Source organism: Bubalus kerabau, chromosome 2, assembly GCF_029407905.1.
Source record: "Bubalus kerabau isolate K-KA32 ecotype Philippines breed swamp buffalo chromosome 2, PCC_UOA_SB_1v2, whole genome shotgun sequence".
In the NCBI taxonomy this organism is placed as follows: Eukaryota; Metazoa; Chordata; class Mammalia; order Artiodactyla; family Bovidae; genus Bubalus; species Bubalus kerabau.
The window spans coordinates 68,514,945-68,538,647 of NC_073625.1; the positions used below are offsets into that span (position 1 = coordinate 68,514,945).

At 38.3% G+C, this 23,703-nt stretch overlaps 2 protein-coding genes across 3 annotated transcripts in view; both read left to right on the forward strand.

Annotated features, from left to right (window-relative positions):
* LOC129643382 (zinc finger protein 503-like) overlaps window positions 1-12,556 on the forward strand; it is a 93,999-nt gene extending 81,443 nt beyond the window's left edge. Inside the window, exon 4 of one of the 2 annotated variants that reach the window (XR_008710259.1) lies at window positions 12,418-12,556. The gene's annotated coding sequence lies outside the window, so the exon portion shown is untranslated. The remainder of the gene's footprint in view (window positions 1-12,417) is intronic. The other variant, XR_008710260.1, reaches the window with a different exon arrangement.
* A 202-nt stretch (window positions 12,557-12,758) lies between these two features.
* Window positions 12,759-19,442, forward strand: NRIP1 (nuclear receptor interacting protein 1). Its single transcript, XM_055567798.1, has one exon. It carries the CDS (start codon window positions 12,772-12,774, stop codon window positions 16,240-16,242), a length of 3,471 nt encoding a protein of 1,156 aa, XP_055423773.1. The 5' UTR covers window positions 12,759-12,771; the 3' UTR covers window positions 16,243-19,442.
* Window positions 19,443-23,703: the final 4,261 nt, after the last annotated feature.

Consider the following 23,703-nt stretch of genomic DNA (forward strand, 5'->3'; position numbering starts at 1 on the left):
CTCTATTAGTCTTTGCCCTGCTTCATTCCATATTCCAAGGCCAAATTTGCCTGTTACTCCAGGTGTTTCTTGACTTCCTACTTTTGTATTCTAGTCCCCGATAATGAAAAGGACATCTTTTTTGGGTATTAGTTCTAAAAGGTCTTGTAGGTCTTCATAGAACCACTCAACTTCAGCTTCTTCAGCATTATTGGTTGGGGCATAGACTTGGATTACTGTGAAATTGAATGGTTTGCCTTGGAAACGAACAGAGATCATTCTGTCGTTTTTGAGATTGCATCCAAGTACTGCATTTCGAACTCTTTTGTTGACCATGGTGGGTACTCCATCTCTTCTGAGGGATTCCTGCCCTCAGTAGTAGATATAATGATCATCTGAGTTAAATTCACCCATTCCAGTCCATTTCAGTTTGCTGATTCCTAGAATGTCGACATTCACTCTTGCCATCTCTTGTTAGACCACTTCCAATTTGCCCTGATTCATGGACCTGACGTTCCAGGTTCCTATGCAATATTGCTTTTTACAGCATTGGACCTTGCTTCTATCACCAGTCACATCCACAGCTGGGTATTCTTTTTGCTTTGGCTCCATCTCTTCATTCTTTCTGGAGTTATTTCTCCACTGATCTCCAGTAGCATATTGGGTACCTACTGACCTGGGGAGTTTCTCTTTCAGTATCCTATGATTTTGCCTTTTCATACTGTTCATGGGGTTCTCAAGGCAAGAATACTGAAGTGGTTTGCCATTCCCTTCTCCAGTGGACCACATTCTGTCAGATCTGTCCACCATGACCTGCCCATCTTGGGTTGCCCCACGGGCATGGCTTAGTCTCATTGAGTTAGACAGGGCTGTGGTCCTCGTGTGATTAGATTGAATAGTTTTCTGTGAGTATGGTTTCAGTGTGTTTGCACTCTGATGCCCTCTTGCAACACCTACTGTCTTACTTGGGTTTCTCTTACCTTGGGTGTGGGGTATCTCTTCATGGCTGCTCCAGCAAAGCACAGCCATTGCCTCTTACCTTGGATGAGGGGTATCCCCTCACCACCGCCCTTCCTGACCTTCAACGTGGGATAGCTCCTCTAGGCCCTCCTGCGCCCGCACAGCCTTATAAACCTTAGCCAGGAAGACACTGATTTTTAAAGGAAACTGAATGATCTTTATTTTATATACAGATGTTAAAGATTCACTTCTAAATATCTAGATCTTGAATTTTTCTAACAGAATGTGCGTGTTTTCCAAAACCACAGAACTTCTTGTGTAGAATAAAATACTTTATTACTCTTTAATTTTGTAAAAGTTTTTGTTACATTCAGGGGAGGGGATGATGTCTTGAATTTGAAACCAAACATTATAATAGCATTATCATTCTGTCTTCAATCTTAAAGTACCCTACAATTATGACAGCCGACCCTTCATTTTATAGTCTGAGGCTTTAGGAGTTTGACTTGCGTGTTCTGCTGGGAGTGCTGTCTCTGCCAGGTGCTAGGATGTAAGATGACAAAAGTGTAATCCTTGTCCAGAAGAAGTTTACACTCCAGCTGAAGGCCATGCATAAAAAACACAAAATAGTTTTGTAATGAGATGATTGAAAGATCTACTGAGTCTGTGAAGTCCCAGAGATGAGAAATGTGCTTCAGCCTGTGTAGTTTAGGGAAGGCTGCCCAAGGAGGAAGAGGGTGTGGCCTCAGCTGAGACTTAGGGAATAGAAAAGATACCTGATTCTTTTAGCTTGATTGTAAGCCACTGGAACATCATTCTGTGATGCATTTTTGATTATGATATATTTTATCATCAAATGTTGATGATGGTAGAAATTGTGTGAGTGAAAAGAGGAAAGGATTCTGAGCAAAAGGTTCTTTTCTTTCTTATTTTTCCCACTCTTATGACTTAGTCATAGTCTCATGTGTAATGACAGGTCTTCCCGGCTTGGTGCAGTGGTAAAGAATCAGCCTGCCAGTGCAGGAGATGCAAGAGATGCAGGTTCGATCCCTGGGTCTGGAATATCCCCTGCAGTAGGAAATGGCAACCCACTCCATTATTCTTGCCTGGAAAACTCTATGGACAGAGGAGCCCAGCAGGCTACAGTCCATGGGATCACAAAGAGTTGACTATGACTGAGGACGCACACACACACACGTGTAATAACAATAATTTAATTACAACAAAACAAATTATTAATTTTACATAAGTTCTACAATTGAAAACACGATCAATATCAGAACAATAAAATATAAATAGAGGAAATATTGATATAAGAATGTAAGTAATTGATATTGGCATTGAACAGACTGCTAAACAGAGAAGTGTCAGGATGGCATCTGTATGTGCCAGTGCACATGTCACCATTCTGTCACCACCAAAATGAAAAGAAAGAAAATAAGAAAAATGAGGTATATTATAGAAATCCTCACAAAGCTAAAGTATTTCATTTTTCAGTGTTAAAATGTTTCAATTTTATTAAATAATGCTCATAGTAGCAGTTGTTTCTAATGCTCTTAATTTCCTTAAAAGGTAATGATCTGAAATATTTTTAGTCCAATAAGTGAAGTCAAGAAAGCACAGACCTAGACTATTCTCCCTGTTTCTTCTCCAACTCGTAGGAGCCTCTTGTAAAGCCTCCTCACTGCCTGCACTCTAGTCTCTAGCTGAGTGTCAGGTGCCATGGCTGAGGCTATACCAACTGCCCGGCTCATAGACTGAGCATGCCCGAGACCTTGGCACCAGCAAAGCTGGATCTCAGACTGGCAGGTACTGGCAGTTTGACCTCAGTGGTGCCTGACTTCAGACGTCACTTCAGACATTTGCTTGTGTGTTGTTTAGTTGCTGAGTTGCGTCCTTCTGTGTACCGATGGGCAAAAGAGTCATTGTAGAAAGGCATGGGTGACAGTTTCACATTCAGAGTGAAACCTTTGAAAGTAAATAGCACACCAACAGCATGCCAGTAGTTTCATCTACCTAGCTGAAAACCCTATTTTAATGTTACCTGTTAATATTTAAAGACATGGAAGTTCTCCAGGTACATTGTGCATATTCTTGTTGTTTTGCTTATTAATCCCCTCGGGCAGGAACCTGTTAGGTTCGTTGACTTTTTCCCTTCCACGTACATCATCACTGTGCCTTTCTGTCCGTGGATTGTGTCTGTAGTGATAGCTCTCTGCCACAGACTAAAACCCTTAATCTAGAAAACTTTGTGTTGTGGGCCATTATGGGCAAGTGGGATATCGTGATGTTTATACTGTTTCTGGAAAATCAAAGTTCACCCAGCAGGGCAACACTTTCACCCAAGACATATTTATTAATTGATGAGTGATTCCTCTAAAGAGACTTTAGTATATTTTACAAGGAATTCTGTTTTCTTTTAAAATAGAAAATATGTCAACAGATTTTGTTATCAAAATTTGTTGTACAAATTGGTGCCCATTACTGGTAATTTTGATAAACTCATGGTCTGCTTCAGACTGGTAAAGGAAGTTCCATTTGCAGTGGTATTTAATTTGATAAATATTTTTGTCCTTTTATCTTTGCTATCAAGAAACTAGCAGATCTTCTAGGATAGTACAATTCTGGTATTTTCATTCAAATTGACTTAATTCTTCAAAAACAATTTTGCAAAATGAAAAACTGATAACTGAGAACATTTATATATTCATGTATCATAATTTGCAAATTATATGCAGCTACAGCAGATGATACTTAATTTAACAAGAAAAGCACTTCTATTATAAATTTACCCCAACATTAAGAATGCATTTTATGCATTCTTAAAAATAATTTCTTGATCAGAATGGTTCAGTAAGAACATTCATCACATAACTCTTGGTTTCATAAATGTAATTTAAGATAAATTAAGTTTTTTGCTTGAACAGCTGAAACAAAAGTCATGTTTTTATTAATCACACTATTAATTAATATACTCCATTAAGAATCATTTTTGTTGCTGCTGTTGTTAACCAAAGATTCTTCCTATATGGATAATTTGGAAATTATCATGGAAGACAATGGATACATTGTAAAGTTTTTCTGGTTGAACCAATTTTTTATTAGTTAAATCTGTATTTGAGAAGAAGCGACCCAAGATGTTGAGCAATAGACAGTTTCCATTTTAGCTGGTACAAAGGCTTGGAGGCCTAGGGGAGCACAGTGGATTCAGGAACCTATAAGTTAAAGTAATTTCAAATTTGTCATGTGGCAGGGATCAGTTATAACATGAATACATAAATATTTAAGCATAAATATACATACACCTAAAAACTCATGATTCTGAAACATACATACACTAGTTTCTTTTTTTTTCTTCCATATCCAACAGTTTTTAACAGAACATACTTTGTAACAAAAAGTGCATAAAGATCTTGTCTTCAAAGATGGGGAACATTTTTAAAACAGAGTGTACCCTGTGAGTAAAGGCAGAGTGTCTCCTCACTATACTAAAAACCCCAGGAGCTTTGATCAAATGCCAGCTGTTACATCAGTTCTGTTGGTAATCTTTCTTACTGATCTATGACCTTGACCTTGTGCTTATGTCTGTATGTCAAATCTATTTTAGGAATGGGGAGAGTATAGTTGAGTTTAATAGGATTCATGCTCCAGTCTCAAAGGATGTATGTGTGTGTGTGTGTGTGTGTGTGTGTGTGTGTGTGTGTGTGTGTGTATACACACTATAAACAATTTCAGGAGAAGAAAGCACCACTTTCCATTATATTTCATATTTGGATAGAGATTATAAATTATTAGGCTTTTCAAATCTGATAGAGAGCACCTGTTACTTTGAAGAGTAATTGGAAAAGATTAGCAGCAGCAGCAGTTACCCTGTTAGTTTTACATTTAAACATTTTTTTCCTACACTTATGTGCCACCAAATAATTTCTTAATAATTATGTTTCTTCAGAGAAACTAGTGTTTAACTGAAGACAGTGGACAGACATTATTAATTCTAAGTAAATATCACAGGTACTCTTTATCATAATTATCCTCCTGGATTTTTAAAAACCTAGAGTTAGAATTAATTTTCTTTAAAAATATTCTAGTTTCCATGTTTGCAAGATAATGCAGCACAGCATCCATGAGGGTGTTTCATTTTGGAACAGAAATTGTCTGAGCTCTTTCTCTAGCTCCTTTGATTCTATGAACTTTTTTAACTTAAAATCTCTAACTTGATACTCTTAATTTTGATTGTAAATTTCATTTTTCTATAAACTAGAGAGGCAAACAAAATGAATAGTGGATTTATTGAATGCAGTTTGTAGCATAAGCCTTCTGAGAATAAGTCAGAACAGAGAAACTCTTCTTTATTTTGCTGTATCATTTACAAGAGATACTTGTTTCTGTTGCCAGGACAATTATTTTACCTCTCTCATGCACTTATCTATGTCATCAAGGGTCTTAAATCTTCACTATTGTATTTTATTCAGTATATAGTCTTTAGGAGATAAGCACAAGCTCCAGTTTGAATATAAGCTCATGTTTAGCTTTTAAATAAACATCTGTTTGAAATTCTTTTTCCCCAGTAAAGAAAGTAGTGAAGATAAATAACTGGAGGATTGAATGGGTAGGGTGTATGGCTATTTCAAAAGCATTTCCTTCCCCTGAAATTCACTAAAAAGACTATAAAACATATTGGTCAGGGCTGTTTCCACAACTTTTATGACAGCATATCATCTTTCTAGTTAAAATGCTTGTCATCTTTATCAACTGTAAGTTGATAAATTACTTTGAGTCATAGAGGTAGAATTTTAGAGTTGAAGAGGTCCTCAGATTCGTATGTCCTTCTGTTAACGCTTGTGTCAGTCAAGCACTAGTGTCTCCTAGTGAGGCTCCGAATAGGGAACGTGAGTGACGCTACTGCACTCCTATGGGAGCAGCTGACAGCAAGTTACAGCTGATAGACCTGGAAGGTATGAGCAGATTTGGCCTTGGGCAAAAATATGTAAGTCCCTCAGGTTGCAGTGCAGAGCAATCTGGGCAGCTGTTTTACTCATGAGTGTCCGTCGCTTCTGTTACGGATCTCTGAAGAGTATTTACATCTGAAACGAGAACCCCTGGGAAAGGGCAAGAAGCTCTTGTGGTCTAATTTTAAATGTTGAGGCCCTCAGTTGAGCAAAATGTGTTTAGGTAAGTTGATTTTCCTGGCACCCATCCAATTGAACAATCACACAGCCATCTTTCAATAGGTACTACTACAAGAAAAATTATCTTGCAATTTAAATTATATACACTAGTTTTTATTTATTTTTCAAGAAATTATAAGTATATTCTGATAACTAAAACTCCAGGCTCCACCTTTACTGTGCCCATTATTATACCCAGCTATAAAATGGCAATAATTGACCATTTATTGTATTTTTAAAATTTTTTTCCAAAAACTTTTAATTTATGACGGAAGATACACTGTAGTTTTCACCTTTCAGTGACATCCCAGGACCGTTATTTGAAATTGTACCTTTTTTTCTTGTTCTTTGACACTAAGTGTTGGATTTTATATACACTAAAGAGGAGAGTGAGAAAGTTGGCTTAAAGCTCAACATTCAGAAAACTCAGATCATGGCATCTGGTCCCACCACTTCATGGCAAATAGATGGGGAAACAGTGGAAACAGTGGCAGACTTTATTTTTCTGGGCTCCAAAAATCACTGCAGATGGTGACTGCAGCCATGAAATTAAAAGACGCTTACTCCTTGGAAGGAAAGTTATGACCAACCTAGATAGCATATTCAAAAGCAGAGATACTACTTTGCCAACAAAGGTCCATCTAGTCAAGGCTATGGTTTTTCCTGTGGTCATGTATGGATGTGAGAGTTGGACTGTGAAGAAAGCTGAGCGCCAAAGAATTGATCCTTTTGAACTGTGGTGTTGGAGAAGACTCTTGAGAGTCCCTTGGACTGCAAGGAGATCCAACCAGTCCATCCTAAAGGAGATCAGTCCTGGGTATTCATTGGAAGGACTGATGCTAAAGCTGAAACTCCAGTACTTTGGCCACCTCATGCGAAGAGTTGACTCTTTGGGAAAGACCCTGATTCTGGGAGGGATTGGGGGCAGGAGGAGAAGGGGACGACAGAGGATGAGATGGCTGGACGGCATCACTGACTCAATGGGACATGAGTTTGAGTGAACTCCGGGAGTTGGTGCTGGACAGGGAGGCCTGGCGTGCTGTGATTCATAGGGTCCCAAAGAGTCGGACTGAGCGACTGAACTGAACTTTTCATTGACCCTTGGTTTATAAAGCTAATCTCATCTATTTGCATAAAATGTTTGGAGTTACAACTTCTTGATAAGCTTTTCTTGTTTTGTTTTTTTTTTTTTCCCCTTGTTCAACTGTTAAAACTTTCTTTTCAAGTCTCACCTTGGAGAACACCAAGAGTTCTCTGAATCATTTACCTGGATTTTTTATTGTTTAAGTAAAAAGTTTCAAGAATTACAGCTTTGCAATTGTCTTGGTACTTACATATTTTTCTTCTAATGCTTACTGAAACATCTTACTGTTTGTCTTTCCTTTTGCATAAATTGCATCGCCAAAATCATCTACAGTGAAATTTAGGTAATATTACCCAATAGGAATAGCCTTTCAATTCCTTCTGCATTTCCAGGAACCTGAGCCAAGAATCCAAGTGCTCATTAAAGTAGCATTGCAGAAATACCTTTAAATTCAATACTCAAACAGGTGTCACTTGATAATGCAGAAGAAATTGGAGGAGATTTCATGAAAACAGTTGGAAGTCATGAGGTATTCATTAGATATCATTTAAATAAGATATGAAGTGACTTCATAGGTGTTAATCATTGAAATGTGTTTTTAATGGAGAATTTGATTGCAAGTGAGATACTGAATCCCTTCCTTAAAAACAGCTAGAGAAAGACCATTCTTCATTTATAAAAATAAAATCTTGTTACTTGGATTTTACCATTTTTAAAAGTGTTTAAAAATTCAGTGAACTTTCACTTGGCTTAATTTTCAAATGGAAAATGTAAACCGGTGCTTCAGTGGAAATATTTTATCTCAGAGAATCAATAGTACCCATAGTTGGGAATTGTGACTATGCATATTATTTACAACTGTCTTTTATCTATTAAAACTCTAAACCAAAATTTATCTATGCATAGGGCCAAGATTCCATGGAATTCTTTTATGGTTTAGTTTGATTTTATTATTATTTTTTAATTATGGCCTGCCACGACAATAATTGTTTTACTGCATGCTAGTGAACATTGAGTAAAATCTCAATTTTTAAGAGATTTTTTATGGTTATAAACAATTTTAAATTAATAAGAGAAAGATTGCATTTATAATTTTAATACTGTAAATGGTTATACATGAATTTTATTAAATTATCTTGAAATGCATTAACCCTTGGTATACTGTCAGGGTTCTTTGGACCCAGTTTTAGTTTGAAGTTGTTTGGTAGGAAGGATTGTATTACATGACTTTTATTCTTTTTTAAAGTTTCAATGAATGTGTTTTTTAATAGGAAAAAACATTGTATCTTGGTATTAACATGTGTCCATCAGAACTTTTGATGCGGCTTCCCTGGTGGCTCAGAGGTTAAAAGCGTCTGCCTGCAGTGCGGGAGACCTGAGTTCGATCCATGGGTCGGGTAGATCACCTGGAGAAGGCAATGGCAACCCACTCCAGTATTTTTGCCTGGAGAATCCCATGGATGGAGGAGCCTGGTGGGCTACAGTCCATGGCGTTGCAAAGAGTCGGGACACGACTAAGTGACTTAACTTTCACGTTTCATCAGACTTTTTATAAATCGAACATATATTATGGAATCTTAATGATTGTTTTTTTCCTATATATCTTTCATCATTTTGACCTTTTATGATTATGGAAATTAATTCGTCATTTGTTTCCAACTGTGGGATATAAAGACTAAAATAATAAGCCAAAGGAACTTAATGCAAGTGCCTAAAAGGATAATGCAGTAGTGAAATGTCATCTTTATTGTGTTATCTTCAAGTTTTTAATAGCATAGCCCAAGACTGTATTGTCTTTCAAGAATGTAAAAAGAAAATGTCTGGAGACTATCTTTGTTGTCTTTTTGTTTTGAATTTTTAGCAAATATAGTAGAGAATTCAGTATTTTCTATTTTCTGTCCCCAATGTTAAAGAGAAGAAAGTTGGCCTACGAAGATGCTTCAATTAGATGAATTAGTGGATGAATGCAGGGACTGATAGTAACATTCCAGACACAACTGATGATGGTGACATTGAGTATATAAGCAACATCTCCAGCCACTGTCTTCAGATGACAGCATCCTAGATGAATTTTCTCAAACCTGAGGGTCAGTGAGTGAACAGTATAGTTCTTTTCTCCCCCAGCTTATTATATAATTGACATATCACCCTTTATAAGGGGTATAATGTGGTGATCTGCTATGCACATGATTACCAAAGTAAGATTAGTTAACATATCCAACACTTCACCTAGTCACTATAACAATAGAGTTCTTAAGCAAAAAGGAAATACAGTATTTTCCTCCTTCAGTATTAAGTTAGTTGCTTAACAGCAAGGACTTCATCACTCAGTATTTTGTGACAGGAACCTCACCTGCCCTGGCTTGCTTTTATGGTGCTGACACCCGCATATTTTGAAACAGTTCAGAAGTTGACAAGCACACAAGGCCGGTGTGCAATAAAAGAAATTGGAAGAAAATAAGTGACATGGAAATGATATAATTGGTATTAATAAATCTAAAAATAAAAAATATTTTGCAATTCTGTAACAAGGAAGATATCTGTCCTCCTGTCCTCAGTATACTTTTGAGTTGTCAAAGTTTCCAAAGTTGTGAATTATATTGATACAAATACAAAAAGAAGTCTAGAACCTTTTAGACATGTTTTTGAAATCTAGAATCGGTATTTACAAGGTATTTACAGGTTCATGCCTGACAGTAGTTAAGCTATCAGTTCCAAAGTGCCTTGCCCGTTTCAGATATGTTGTCCTTCAAAACCAGGAAAATACAGATATTAAGAATTGGATTTGTTCTGTGTAAATTCTCATGAAAAATTCTAGTCAAGTTGTTTTTCATTGTCCTGTAAATTATTCACAAACTGACTTAAATAGTAATTACATGTTCATTGGACCCAGATAGTAAACGGTGATGACTATTACTTGTGGTATACTGAAGGTTAAATGAATTTGTTAAAATTATAAAGAGCTGACTTTGATTTAGAACGATAGTTCTAAAATCAAAATTAAGTCATTTCTTGGTATAGTAAGTGTTACACTAATTTTTTTGTTAAAACTAGAAAATATTTTTCTAAGAATTTAATGGAATCACCCTATACAAATGGCAACTAAGTTAAAACAGATGTTCTTCATCCAGCTTCTAATTTATCAGTGGGTAGGTTTATATTTTCCCCCATTCACATATATAAATATATATGTATTTTCAGTGTTCCTTAAAGCAATCTTTCTTCATTTTGCCTATCATTCCTACCAACCTGATTCTTAAAGAAGGTATTAATATATTTATATGTTAGTTTCTAAACTAAATTTTTCCTTCTAAAGCTTTTGAGAGTTGCAAAATTTGTGAATCCTTCATTTGTTTTTGTTTTTATTTTTTCCTGTTTTCTTCTGCCCCTCAGTACTTTTACTCCCCCTTTGTTTGGTCCTTCTTACCTTCCATAAACCAGATGTTTTGGATGATTCTGTTCCCTTTCCACAGAAATCACTTAAGTATTTGCCATACAAAGTCAAGTTTCTTCCTTATTTTGTTTATGAAGAGAGTGTTGACTCTTTTAAAAACTCTTTTAAAAGCTCTAATAAAATCGCTATTGAAGTTAAAAATAAACCATTAGATTCACTGACAAGGCAATGAATCACAGCATTTTATAAAATATTCTAGTTGCTAAATATGTTGCTTGTAAATCTCCAAAGAAACCTAATTTTTAAACGTGTGTTGACGCTGAGTTATTTGTAGTTGGCTATACTCAGGTAGAGCGCAGCGCCTGGCAGCGTTAAGTAACGTGTATAAAATCAAGCAAGCCAGCCATATGTTGGTGATTCGGAAATAATGTGCTTACCTTTCCACAAAAAGAAAATGCCAGGTTAATACTAGCTTTAAATCGAATTGTTTTAACCTTAAAATGTTGAGAATGCAGGTTTCTATGAAAAGTTCTTTATCTTGCTTGCTTCATGTGATCGGTGCTGTTTATAGAATTTTCAAAGAAATTAATGAAAAGTAACCACTTAGAGTTTTCCAGAAGCAATTACTCCTCTTCAATTCTATCCTAAATTTGTTTCCTGTCCAGTTTTCTACAGGGTAAAGTGATAGCTTAGTGTATACACATAGTCTTTTATGTGTTACAAGGCTTTCAAGGTGGCTCAGTGGTAAAGAATCCACTTACCAATGCAAGAGACGTGGATTTGATCCCTGGGTCAGGAAGATCCCCTGGAGTAGGAATTGACAACCCACTCCCGTATTCTGGCCTGGAACATTCCATGGACAGAAGAGCCTGACAGGCTATACAGTCCATGGGCTTGCAAAGAGTAAGACAGGACTGAGCACACAATCATATTTACTAAGCTAAAAATGTTGCAAGGACCCTAAATTGAGTTCAATTCAGTCGCTCAGTTGTGTCTGGCTGTCTGTGACCCCATGGACCACAGCGCACCAGGCCTCCCTGTCCATCACCAACTCCCGGAGTTTACCCAAACTCATGTCCATTGAGTCAGTGATGCCATCCAACCATCTCATCTTCTGTCTTCTCCTTCTCCTCCTGCCTTCAATATTTCCCAGCATCAGGGTCTTTTCCAATGAGTCACATCAGGTGGCCAGGTATTGGAAGTATTCAGCTTCAGCATCAGTTCTTCCAATGAACACCCAAGACTGATCTCCTTTAGAATGGACTGGTTGGATCTCCTTGCAGTCCAAGAGACTCTCAAGAGTCTTCTGCAATACCACAGTTCAAAAGCGCCAATTCTTTTGATGCTCAACCCCACATCAAACTCATTTGATGAGTCCACATCACAAGGATCTCTTTTCCTTTTTTCACACTTCTCTTGTTCCTTCCAAAGCTCCTAGTAATGAAAGGAAGCTCCTTCCAGCCCCTCATAGAGCTGTGGTGCTGTAGAAGAGACTTGCCATTCATACCACTGCAGAAAAGTGTTTATGAAAATTCAAAAACTTGGTGGGCTTTGTAAGACAGTTACAGAACATTAAAGTATTTTCTGTAACTGATTAGATCTTTTTAACAATATGGATTAATCCATAGGATTTCCAGTAGAGATTTCCAATTTAATAGGAATGATAATAAACTAATAAGGAAGCTCTGCAATGCATACATATGTATATTGTATATATGTGTGTATATATATATACACACACATAGACACTTACAAGTGCTGTATTTTTTGCCTATAGGCATCATACCATAATTCTAATTCATCTTCTTAACTATTTTCTGTTTATTTTTTAGAACACTGATATTTGCATTTACTGGGGAACAGAAGATGAAGAAGGAAAAGCAGTATATTCACTGAGGATTTTGTCTGCTTGCCACCTCAGCTCTGTGTGTAGAGGAATTCTGCTGCTGTTTCTTGTTTGGGAGTTCCCAGCTCTGAGGTCAGTCTACGTCACAGCCTGCCTACCTTTTGTCTCATCATTGCCAGCCAGCAGTAATCCTGGTCAGAATGGAACCGCATATCTCTGTCTAATTACTGTGGAAGGTGATAAACCAACACTCACTTATGAAGTTAGATCTCACTCCCCTGCAGAAAACCATTCCTCAAAGTGAATAGAAACCAGGCCCTCGTGAACACTTCTGTTGAACATGACTCATGGAGAAGAGCTGGGCTCTGATGTGCACCAGGATTCTATTGTTCTAACTTACCTAGAAGGATTACTAATGCATCAGGCAGCAGAGGGGTCAGGTACTGCCGTCGACAAAGCGTCTGCCGGGCGTAATGAAGACGATCAGAACTTTAACATTTCTGGTAGCGCGTTTCCCACCTGTCAGCGTAATGGTCCAGTTCTCAGCACACACACATATCAGGGATCTGGCATGCTGCACCTCAAAAAAGCCAGACTCTTGCAGTCTTCTGAGGACTGGAACGCAGCGAAGCGGAAGAGGCTGTCTGATTCCATCGTAAATTTAAACGTAAAGAAGGAGGCTCTGCTGGCTGGCATGGCTGACAGTGCGCCTAAAGGCAAACAGGACAGCAAGGTACTGGCCTCTCTGCTTCAGTCGTTCAGCTCTAGGCTGCAGACTGTTGCCCTGTCACAACAAATTAGGCAGAGCCTCAAGGAGCAAGGATACGCCCTGAGTCATAATTCTTTAAAAGTGGAGAAAGATTTAAGGTGCTATGGGGTTGCATCAAGTCACTTAAAAACTCTGTTGAAGAAAAGCAAGGCTAAAGATCAAAAGCCTGATACCAACGTCCCTGATGTCACGAAAACCCTTATCAGAGACAGGTTCATAGAGTCACCTCATCACGTTGGGCAGAGCGGAACAAAGGTCATGAGCGAGCCCTTGTCATGTGCTGCAAGATTGCAGGCTGTCGCAAGCATGGTGGAGAAAAGGGCCAGTCCTGCAACTTCACCCAAACCCAGTGTTGCCTGTAGCCAACTAGCACTACTTCTCTCCAGCGAAGCCCATTTACAGCAGTATTCTCGAGAACATGCTTTAAAAACACAAAATGCAAATCAGGCAGCAAGCGAAAGACTTGCTGCCATGGCCAGATTACAAGAAAATGGCCAGAAGGACATGGGCAGTTTCCAGCTCTCAAAAGGCATATCAGGCCATCTTAATGGTCAGGCAAGAACATCATCAAACAAACTAATGGCTAGCAAAAGTACAGCATTTCAGAATCCAGTGGGTATTGTCCCTTCTTCCCCCAAAAATGCAGGCTATAAGAACTCCCTGGAAAGAAACAATATAAAACAGGCTGCTAATAACAGTTTGCTTTTACATCTTCTTAAAAGCCAGACCATACCTAAGCCGATGAACGGACACAGTCACAGTGAGAGAGGAAGCATTTTTGAGGAGAGCAGCACACCTACGACTATTGATGACTACTCAGATCCCAATCCTAGTTTCACCGATGAGAGCAGTGGCGATGAAAGTTCTTACTCCAACTGTGTTCCCATAGACTTGTCTTGCAAACACCGGATAGAAAAACCCGAACCCGACCAGCCTGTTTCTCTGGATAACTTAACTCAGTCCTTGCTAAACACTTGGGATCCAAAAGTCCCCGAAGTTGACGTCAAAGAAGATCAAGATACCTCAAAGAATTCTAAGCTAAATTCACACCAGAAAGTAACCCTTCTTCAGTTGCTGCTTGGCCATAAGAATGAAGAAAACATGGAAAGAAACGGCAGCCCTCAGGAAGCACACAGCGATGAGACAAAGTTCAGCACACAGAATTACACCCGGACGTCTGTAATAGAAAGCCCCAGCACCAACAGGACTACCCCCGTGAGCACTCCTCCATTGCTTGCATCCACCAAAGCCGACTCCCCCATCAACCTTTCCCAACACTCTCTGGTCATCAAATGGAATTCCCCACCATATGCCTGTGGTCCCCAGCCTGAAAAGCCAGCGAGTACCGCCTCGAACCACCTGATGGACCTTACAAAAAGCAAAGAATCGCAGGGGGAGAAAGCCATGCACAATGAAGGTGCACAAAACTCGGCCACGTTCAGTGCCAGTAAACTGTTACAAAATTTAGCGCAATGTGGAATGCAGTCTTCCGTGTCAGGGGAAGAGCAGAGACCCAGTAAACAGCTGCTGAGTGTAAACACAGATAAACCTCCAGGTATGATTGATAGACTGAATAGCCCTCTGCTTGCCAATAAAACAAGTGCAGTTGAAGAGAAGAAAGTGTTCGGCAGTCACACAGTAGGTCCTGAACCAGGACTTTCTGGGTCTGAAATAGAAAATCTGCTTGAAAGGCGCACCGTCCTCCAGTTACTGCTGGGAAATCCCAACAAAGGGAAGACTGAAAAGAAAGAGAAGATGCCCTTAAGAGATGAGAGCACTCAGGAACATACAGATAGAGCTTTAAGTGAACAAATACTGATGGTGAAAATAAAATCTGAGCCTTGTGATGACTTGCGTCTGCATGCCACGGGCACACACTTGAGCCATGAGGCTCCGGGCGCCCCCTTCCTAGGGATGGCCCCTCCCATGCAGAGAAGCGCACCTGCCTTACCAGCATCCGAGGACTTGAAACCAGAGCCTGGCTCACCTCAGGATTTTTCTTTCTCTAAGAATGGTCTGCTGAGTCGATTGCTGAGACAAAATCAAGACAGTCACCTGGCTGATGAGCTGGACAGCAGTCACAGAAATAGTGAACTGACACTTGTAGAATCGAAGAACCTTTGCATGGTCCCTAAGAAAAGGAAGCTTTACACCGAGCCGTTAGAAAACCCCTTTAAAAAGATGAAAAATAACACAGTCGATGCTGCAAACAGTCACAGTGCTCCAGAGGTGCTGTATGGGTCCTTGCTTAACCAGCAAGAGCTGAAACTTAGCAGAAGTGATCTTGAGTTTAAGCATCCTGCCAGTCACGGTTCGGCCAGCGAAAGTGAACCCAGGAATTGGACCAGAGAGAGCAAAAGCTTCAACGTCCTGAAACAGCTGCTTCTCTCAGAAAACTGTGTGAGAGATTTGTCTCAGCACAGGAGTAACTCTGTGGCTGACAGTAAAAAGAAAGGACACAGAAACAGTATGACCAACAGCAAGCCTGAATTCAGCATTGCTTCTCTAAACGGACTGATGTGTGGTGCCACTCAGCCCGGCGGTTGCATGGTCAGCAGGACATTTCCATACCCAGGTATCGGAAAGGCCCCCCGGAGTCCTCCTTTCCCTGAGCACTTGGGCTGCGCAGGGTCTAGACCAGAAGCTGGGCTTGTGAATGGATGTTCTATGCCCAGTGAGAAGGGACCCATTAAGTGGGTTATCACAGATGTGGACAAGAATGAGTATGAGAAAGACTCTCCGAGACTGACCAAAACTAACCCAATACTCTATTACATGCTCCAGAAAGGAGGCACTTCTGTTACCAGTCGAGAAACACAGGACAGGGACATTTGGAGGGAGCCTTCATCTGCTGAAAGTATCTCACAGGTTACAATCAAAGAAGAGTTACTTCCTGCTGCAGAAACTAAAGCTTCTTTCTTTAATTTAAGGAGCACTTATAATAGCCATATGGGAAATAATGCTTCTCTCCCACAGAGTGCAAACGGAGACGTTTATGGACTTCTGGGAAACATGCTAACAATAAAAAAGGAATCAGAATAAAATGGACCTGCCATCCAACTTTGGATCTTTTTAAAACTAATGAACTTGGGATCTGTATAAATAAGCGCATGATTTGAGAAAAGCATGGTATAATTGAAACTTTTTCATTTTGAAAAGTATTGGTTAATGGTGATGTTTAAATATGCAGACTACTTTTTGCTTCATGTTAAATGTCAGGAGGAAGCTGCTGAACTAGCAATTGGTTGTTTGACACCTTCTGTATGCATCAGACAACTGTGAGTAGCCCATGAATGATAATTCTTTTTTTAATCACAGATAATAGGCATAAATTAAAATATAAATCTCCATCCAGCAGATTAATGCATTGCTGCCTTTATTAGGGTACTTGATTTTGCTTTTCAGAAGCAACCTACATAACACGTTTTTTAAAGTCCACATTATTAAATAATAACTCTTTAAAGAGTAATTATTGAATTAAAAAACCTAGTGCTGTTTCATTTCTCATTCAATTCCAAAACAAATTAGAAAAATATATGCTTACATTTTTCACTTTTGCTAAAAAGAAAATTATTTTTGACTCTTGAAAGGGGTTTTGTGATTCCTCAATGTGTCTTCCCTTCCCCGATCCTTTTCAATATTCTGTATTTCTTTAAACCTTGTACTACTTGGTAAAAATTGATTACAATTGGTGGAAGTTTGATAGATCTTAAAAAAAGGCAGATTTCCATTTTTGTACTTTAACTACTTTACTAAATTAATATTCCTCCTTTTACAGAATTAGGAAAGTTAACATTTATCTTCAGATGGTTTCCTAAATAACTGAAATAAGTCGTTTTTAACAAGCAAAATGGCTTTTCTTTGGACAGTTTTCACCATGTCTTATAAAAGCCACTTCTCACCATTTCTGTGGTACCTGTGAGTCTGACGACCAGGGTTTCTTAAAGCTGGACTCAGACCACCTGCGTTAGCACCATCCAGAGCACTTGATTTAAAATGCAGATTCCCAGGCAGCAGCTCCGACCTACCGAACAAGAATTCTCTACTGAGTGGACCTGGGAGTCTTCTTTCTGCATCTTAATACACTCCCTAGGTGTTTCTTCTGCACACTGAAATTTGGATTTTGAAAATTGAAACCACTGCTTATGACTTTTATCAGAAAACAGGATTGTAAACAAACTATTTGATGCCTATATTTTCCCCAATAGAGTCACACGTCAACTCAAAATTTGCAATATTGTACTTCATATTATTACTGTTATGTCTTTGGAAATCGGGTTCCGAATACTTTTTATGACAAAAAAAAAAAAAATTGGGTGGAGGGGACAACTTTCGTATCTGGCTCAACATCTCAGGAAAAATATGTGATTACTTGTGTGTTCTAATGAGTAACATCTACTTAATTAGCCTTAGGGATGGAATAACAGGGCCACTTACCAAACTCAGGTGATTCCAGGATGGTTTGGCAACTCCTCCTGAATACATCCTTAACTTCTGTGAAAACCATTGTCCTAAGAACAGTGCTGACAAAGATGAAAATATATATTTCACACCCAAGAAAGGCACTAAACTCAGATTGCTTAAACAAAAAAGTAAAGGGCACATACACACGGCAGAGTTGTACACAGTCACTCCATCAGATCTGTTATTTTAAAATAGTGATTAAAAGTAAACATTGATGTTTTCTTAGAAGAACTTAATTTATTATTGAACCACATGGGGTTTCTGTCTGGAAACACGTCCATGTTTTTCAGTTCATTTTTTACCATCCACAGTTCATTCACCAGTTAGATTTGGTTTTAATTGTGAACCCAGGTAGCAACTGACCTACCAAAAAACTGTTATATAATCAATTATTAATTAGAAGGAAATCTATTTGAAATTGTTCTACTTGAAGTTGTTTCTAAGATTTTTATATTAAAAATGGGTGTTATTTCCTAATATGATCTAAAACCCTAAATGATTATTTTTTCTCAGAATGATTTGTAAATAGTTACTGAATATATTAAAAAATAATAGGAGTGAATATTATGCTATGTCATGAAAATTCCACTGGCCAGTGAAGATGTTCGTCTGCATCTCATCTTTATTCTGTGACAGTCTTACTGTCTACACTATATAAGCTTTTAAACAAGTCATTTTTTTTTCCTGCCGTTATGAAAGTTCTAGAGCCTTAGAAGTATGCTAGAAAAATTACCAGTGTTCCCCCTTGGTTAGGGGAAAATGGGCTTTTACAAGGGAGTGAAATTTAGGTCAGGAAAAAGAAGATCAAGGGCCAACACTGTATTTTTTTGTTGTTGTTGTTCCTTTGGTTGGTTGGTTGTTTTTTGGTGGTGGATATTGTCAGCAAAGAAATGAAGATATGTCGTATATAGATAAACCTGACCATGAAGAAGGCTGTTCTGATTACTAGAGCGTGTCCCCAATTTGAGTTTAGTATGATCTTAAAGAAGAGTGCTGAGAAAGGGCATACATCCCTAAATGCACTTCGTTTATGCATATGTAGATGCAAGGATGCACATACACACATTTTCAAGGACTATTTTAGATATCTAGACAATTTCTTCCTAACAAAGTCACTTGTGAAAGGGTACTACAGCTCTCATTGACATCAGTAAGGTAGCATTACCTGTTTGCTCTCTGCTGCATCTTACAGAAGAGTAAACTGGTGAGAGTATATATTTTATATATATATATATATAAAATATGTATATATATATATATTGACTTGTTACATGAAGATGTTAAAATTGGTTTTTAAAGGTGATGTAAATAGTGATTTCCTTAATGAAAAAATACATATTTTGTATTGTTCTAATACAACAGAAAAGCCTTTTAATCTCTTTGGTTTCTGTATATTCCATGTACAAGTGTAAATATAATCGGACAGGTTTAAAAATTGTGCATGTATGTATACAGTTGCAAGTCTGGACAAATGTATAGAATAAGCCTTTTATTTAAGTTGTGATTACCTGCTGCATGAAAAGTGCATGGGGGACCCTGTGCATCTGTGCATTTGGTAAAATGTCTTAACAAGTCAGATCAGATGTTCATCCCAACATAACAGTATTCCATTTCTGGACACGACTTCTGTGGTTTAAGCTTTGTGGAAGAATGCTTTGAATCCAAGGGTTTAAAACTTTTTAAATCAAGTCAACCACTTTTCAAAATAAAGAGTTCACACAACTACTTTCATGAATTTTTTAATCCCATTGGAAACATATACCAGGAGTGTTCCAGTATACTGGAATACAGGCACACTACCATTCATGGTATGAATTCTGGGGTTTACACAACCAATTTTGATGCAATCTGCTCAGTAATATAATTTGTCATTTTTATTGGAAATTTAATTTCTTCATGTGATGTCATGAAATTGTACATACTGCAGTGTGAATTTTTTTGTTTTGTTTTTTAATCTTTTAGTGTTTACTTCCTGCAGTGACTTTGAATAAATGAAGGAAAAAATTCATTGTCTCTGGTTTGAAATGATTGTTACTTTTTGGGCTCTCTCTGATTTTCAGATTTTTCATAAACATAAAAAGTCTCTGGTCATGAGAATAGCAAGTCTTCAAGAATGCTTTGCCGTTCTTGGAAAAATAAAGAAAAAAAAAAAAAGAAGATGGTCTTAGAGTTAATGTATCTAGAGACAGGGCAATGGAAGCATAGCTCAGAAAGACCATCAGCTTACAGCCTGGCCTATGCACCCTTTGTTCTGTTTCTTGTTGTGTAACTGGATGGTCATCATGGATTTTTAAAGTGGGAAAAACTTTGTACAGTGTTCAAAAATAAAGTTGATTTGATACCAACTTCTTGTAAGATAAGATGTTACTAGGTTTTTATCCAAGTTTCAATGGGCATTAAATTTTTTTTAAATAAAAGTCTTCAAACATTTTGCAAAAATGAATATGTGTATGTACACATGTATATATCAAATAACTATATGCTGTTAATATATGTATATAGGTAATGAGTTGAGAGTGATAAGCAATGTATGGCATAGTAAGTAATAGACATCAGTTTATTTAGAAAAAGGGGAAAAACCTCTATACTTGTGAATGGATGATCTTGGGGGAGGGAAGTTACTTTTACAAATACATTAATAATAATTTTCCCAGAGATGAATCTGTATTTTCTGACACTAAAATAGGCCTATTAAAATTTCAAATTAAAATCTGAAAATTTTGCAGCTCCTCCCTAACAAGTTTATAAACATTGTCTAAAATAATATCCAAGTAATGGAAATACATAAAACCTGTCTACATAATTAAAATGTTGAAAAGTTATGCCCTGCTGTCTGTACAGACACAGTCATCAGAACCAGAGATGCATAGCCATGTTTTGTTTATTGATTTAAACAGTGAAAAGGCATAATAAGTACATCATGTAATAAAAACCACCCCAGTTAGTAATTCTTCTTGACTATAAATTAGTGCCAATGACTTTTAATAATCTAATCAAATTATGATCACCCACACTATGCCAAGTTCTATTTCAAGCTTCTTAATGTAGAACTCTCCTTTACAAAGAAATAATTTTGAAAAAGTTATTTTTTTTTTCCCTACCACTGCTGTCACCAAATGACCCATTTGGTAACAGAAAATAGGTTTTAAATGTTAAGCATGCCATTTTTCGTTTATTCCATCAAGCTTAAGAAGTATCTGACACTAGCACCTTTTAATGCTTGGTGGAGGAAATCTGTTGACCTCATTTAGCATTAATTCACTACTAGATTTCTCAAATTGGTTGGCATAATAATGTTTACAGCATACTAAAAATTCCATCTCCATAGGTAAGTTCGAGACCCCTGCTCTAAAAAACCAGAGTTAATGTACTCTTTAGTTGGTAGCAGAATAATTGGAAATAAAATTCAAATCCCATCAACTAGTCCTGGAGAAGTGCTGATGCCCTTATTTGAGCGTCTAAAAGTAAATACATAAGCCTTTTGAACAATAGTCAAATTTTAAAATAGTATACTGTAGTCAGAAGAGGGTTTCTCAGGCATTCTAAACAGCTTTTTATGTTCTTATTGACAAAGACCTAGAGAACCTTCTGTTTTCCAGTCTTTGTTTTTACTAAACTTCATGAGATAAGTGCTTTGAACTTTAAGAAAAATTTATGATCCTTTTAGGCTATCCATTTTGCTCTTTTTGCTGATGTGCATTCACCTCTGAGGTCACATCTGGAAAAGGAAGTGGCCTAATATTGCTTGGGTTTCATGGCCTGTAGTTTTTGAACACCAGTGGGGCCCAGGAGTAGACCTTCAATGTCAGTATGTTGTCTGAGATTGTGTTTTTCCCTAGCTAGCTGATACGAAACGGTCATTTAAGGATAAAACAGTGAGATGTTGTTAGGTCGCTAAGTCATGCCCAACTCTTTGTGACTCCATGGACTACATGCCCACATGGGCTACAGCCCACCAGGCTCCTTTGTCCATGGGATTTTCTAGGCAAGAATACTGGAATGGGTTGCCATTTTCTACTTCAGGGGATCTTCCAGACCCAGGGATCAAACCTACATCTCTTATGTCTCCTGCAGTGCAGGCAGATTCTTTACCACTGTGCCGTGAGGGGGAGCCTCAGAACAGTGAGATGACTTTTCTTGTAATTAGAAAACTGCAGATTTCTGCCAGGACTAGCAAGGTTGTCTCTGGCTGTCATTGGAGCCAATCTTCCCACAACCTGCAAATCCTTCCAAGACTCATGACACCCAATTGGATGTGCCCTCGAGCCTTGCTGCATCTTGTTGGGTGCCCCTGGACTTCTGACCCTGCCTGTATGTTCACAGTTTCAACTCATTCTTCCACAATTAAGCACCTCTCTGTCCATCACCACCAATCATTACAGTGTTCAAACCTTCTCAATAAGAATTCAATTTCCTGAGCACATCTGCCTAATTTGCATCAGCACCTTAAACCATTTGACATTCTCTGCCTAAAATACCTCCTCTCTTTGCCCTCTTCTCCCCATCCTTAGTCTTGTAAACTTGTATTTATCTTTAAAACCTACCTTTTCAAAGAACCGTTCGTGATTCCACCAGGCGATGTGTTTCTTCAGACCGCTTGTCTAAAGGCAAGAAGTGTGAAGTGTGTTCAAATCCTAATATAAAGCAGTTACTCGGTAAATGTATGCTCAGTCAATTAATCAATGAAAAGTGATTTCTCCTCACACAAAAAATGTAAAGCTGCCTCCCCTGCCCTGGACTGGGAAAAAGAGTAGTTACAACAAGGTAGTTTGTTGTTCAGTTGCTAAGGCATGTCTGACTCTGCAGCCCCGTAGACTGCAGCATGCCAGGCTCCTCTGTCCTCCACTATCTTCCTGAGTTTGTTCAGATTCATGTCGTCAAGTCAGTGATGCCATCCAACCACCTCATCCTCGGCCACCTCTTCTTTTGCCTTCAGTCTTTCCCAACATCGTGGTCTTTTCCAATGAGTTCGCTCTTTGCGTCGGGTTTGTGTTTCCCTGAAGCAATGACCAGTCTTCTAGGCCACCTCTAGCCCTAAGGCTCATGATCTCCATAAGCCAAGCCAAGCATTCTGTCTAATCTGGATTCTATCAGCTGAGAAATTCCTGACAGAAGAGCTGGTTTTTGAGAATGGGAAGGCAACTTAGGCAATTTTACCAATGTAGGTATAATTACCTGTTGTAAGATATCTTCTTACAAAGAGCAGTAAGCTTCTTAGAATTTTTACCTTTAGCAGAAGCTGCCAAACCTTCCAAACATCACACTGACATAGACCTGAGGCAAGAATCCATGGCCTTTCCTGCCAATCATGAATATGTTCATGTTGCAGAGGACTAAACTCTCCCTAAGTGGAGAAGGAAGTGGCAACCCACTCCAGTATTCTTGCCTGGAGAATCCCATGGACAGAGGAGCCTGGTGGGCTACAGTCCATGAGATCTCAAAGAGTTGGACATGACTGAGCAGCTAACACATGCACACAAACTCTTCTGAACCTCAAGAATCAAAACCAGGCAGAACATGCTCTCTTGATGAGTATGGTACAACTCACTCCTTGATAAGATCCTCATCAGGGTGGGATCTGATTTAGCATTAGGCTGTTTCAGATCCTCAAGGAAATCTGGGTCTCTGTGGGTGTAGAAATGCAAGCGACTGGTGCCACATGTGAACTAGGCCACTGGCACACATGTTCACATTCATCAGAGGGCTAACAGCGGCAATGTACCTAGAAGACCACATTACCAGGTTCTAAGAGTATTGGAAAAGTAATACAAATACTCAATGATTCAGCAGGTGCTAAATGAAGGTATGCTGTGTCGCTGTGACAAGAGGTCCCTCTCTTTCATATGGGTGGAAGGGGGCTGAGAGATAATTTCCCTTTATTCTGATAACAAAATGGATCTAATAAGCTTTTTTTAACTCGCGTTTTATTTGTCCAGAAAAATCACATTTAGCGTTTCCAACCCCCAGGTGAAAGAATAAAGTCTTAGATGAAATTACTCATTATATGTCCAAATGGCAGTGGAAAAACCAAATATAGAG